At 41.9% G+C, this 1,089-nt stretch overlaps 1 protein-coding gene across 1 annotated transcript in view; it reads right to left on the bottom strand.

The window, feature by feature from the left end:
• Positions 365–1,089, bottom strand: part of LOC109819448 (probable prolyl 4-hydroxylase 7) — a 13,046-nt gene continuing 12,321 nt past the window's right edge. Inside the window, 1 exon segment of the mRNA XM_020385184.1 lies at positions 365–865. Coding sequence (XP_020240773.1) covers positions 558–865 — 308 coding nt within the window. The 3' untranslated portion in view covers positions 365–557.

The following is a 1,089-nucleotide window of genomic DNA, read 5'->3' as shown; positions in this document are numbered from 1 at the left end:
CAGCCATGACGTCGCAAATTATATACAGAGGCTTATTGCGGCGAGCCTGTCGTATGAGTGTACGAACTTTACGAGGAAGGATAAGTACAGGGCGCTGGCGGGGAACGATGGGGTTGTTGCCGAGAAACCGAAGGCAGAGGCGAATAAAGTGATGGGATGCTAGAGTTGCAGGGTTTGGATGAAAAGTTTGTTTTTGTGGCGAGCGTGGGATGAGTGAGATGCAAAGGTTGGTCTGTTTGCTCTATTTCGTTTCAGTTGTTGCTGCGAGGTTCTAACTACAAGAATAAAACAAGGCGCTGAGATCCCTCTCGTGAAAGTGGGTTTTCTAAGCCAATGTTACCACGATGTTTAAAATTGTACATCAAGAAGGAAAAACACAACAATGTTTATTTCATTGAAATGCTGAAAGATAAAAAGTTTACGAGACTGGAGCTAACAACACTTTATCAACTTTATCGTTTCGTAGATCGATTCACTACACTCAAATGTTATGTACACCTAGTATACCGAAGAAAAGTTACAGTGTGGAATAGAATTGACCAGATGAAGTAAACGACTTAAGAGTCACAAACCTTACAACTCTTCCTACAGAATCCAGGGGAGTCCTTAGACCCTACCATATAACGCGGGTTCTTTTGGCATTCGCCGAGAGCAGCCCAACCTGCACACAAGTCATTCTTATCCGAGCATCCGCCATCGGATTCTTGCTCCTCTGGTTCGTCAAAGGATCTTACGTGAATCCATTTTGTTGCAGACCACTTTTCACCTTCAATGACAGGACAGCTCCCATGCAAGCTAATGGAATCTGTTGTTGCATCAAGGTGAAGGCTAAAGAAGAGCAAAGCATCTCCCTTCTGAGGTTTCACTGCAAAACTACACACCGGTCAATTTGATAAAGGAAAATTACTAGCAAGATTGATTTAGATGCACTAGTAACAAAAATTTTGTTAGGAATCATATTTCCTACAAGCGAGAGAGAAACAAGATAGACGGGGAAATCAACGATAAGATAGGGATTTTTACATGATTCGGCAATTTGCCAATTTCCACATTGCTTCTTTCTGATAAAGTTACAATTACAAGAGAAAC

Source organism: Asparagus officinalis, chromosome 8, assembly GCF_001876935.1.
Source record: "Asparagus officinalis chromosome 8, Aspof.V1, whole genome shotgun sequence".
Classification (NCBI taxonomy): Eukaryota; Viridiplantae; Streptophyta; class Magnoliopsida; order Asparagales; family Asparagaceae; genus Asparagus; species Asparagus officinalis.
Note: the sequence above shows the minus strand (reverse complement) of the source record. Positions and strands in the feature narration are given on the sequence as shown.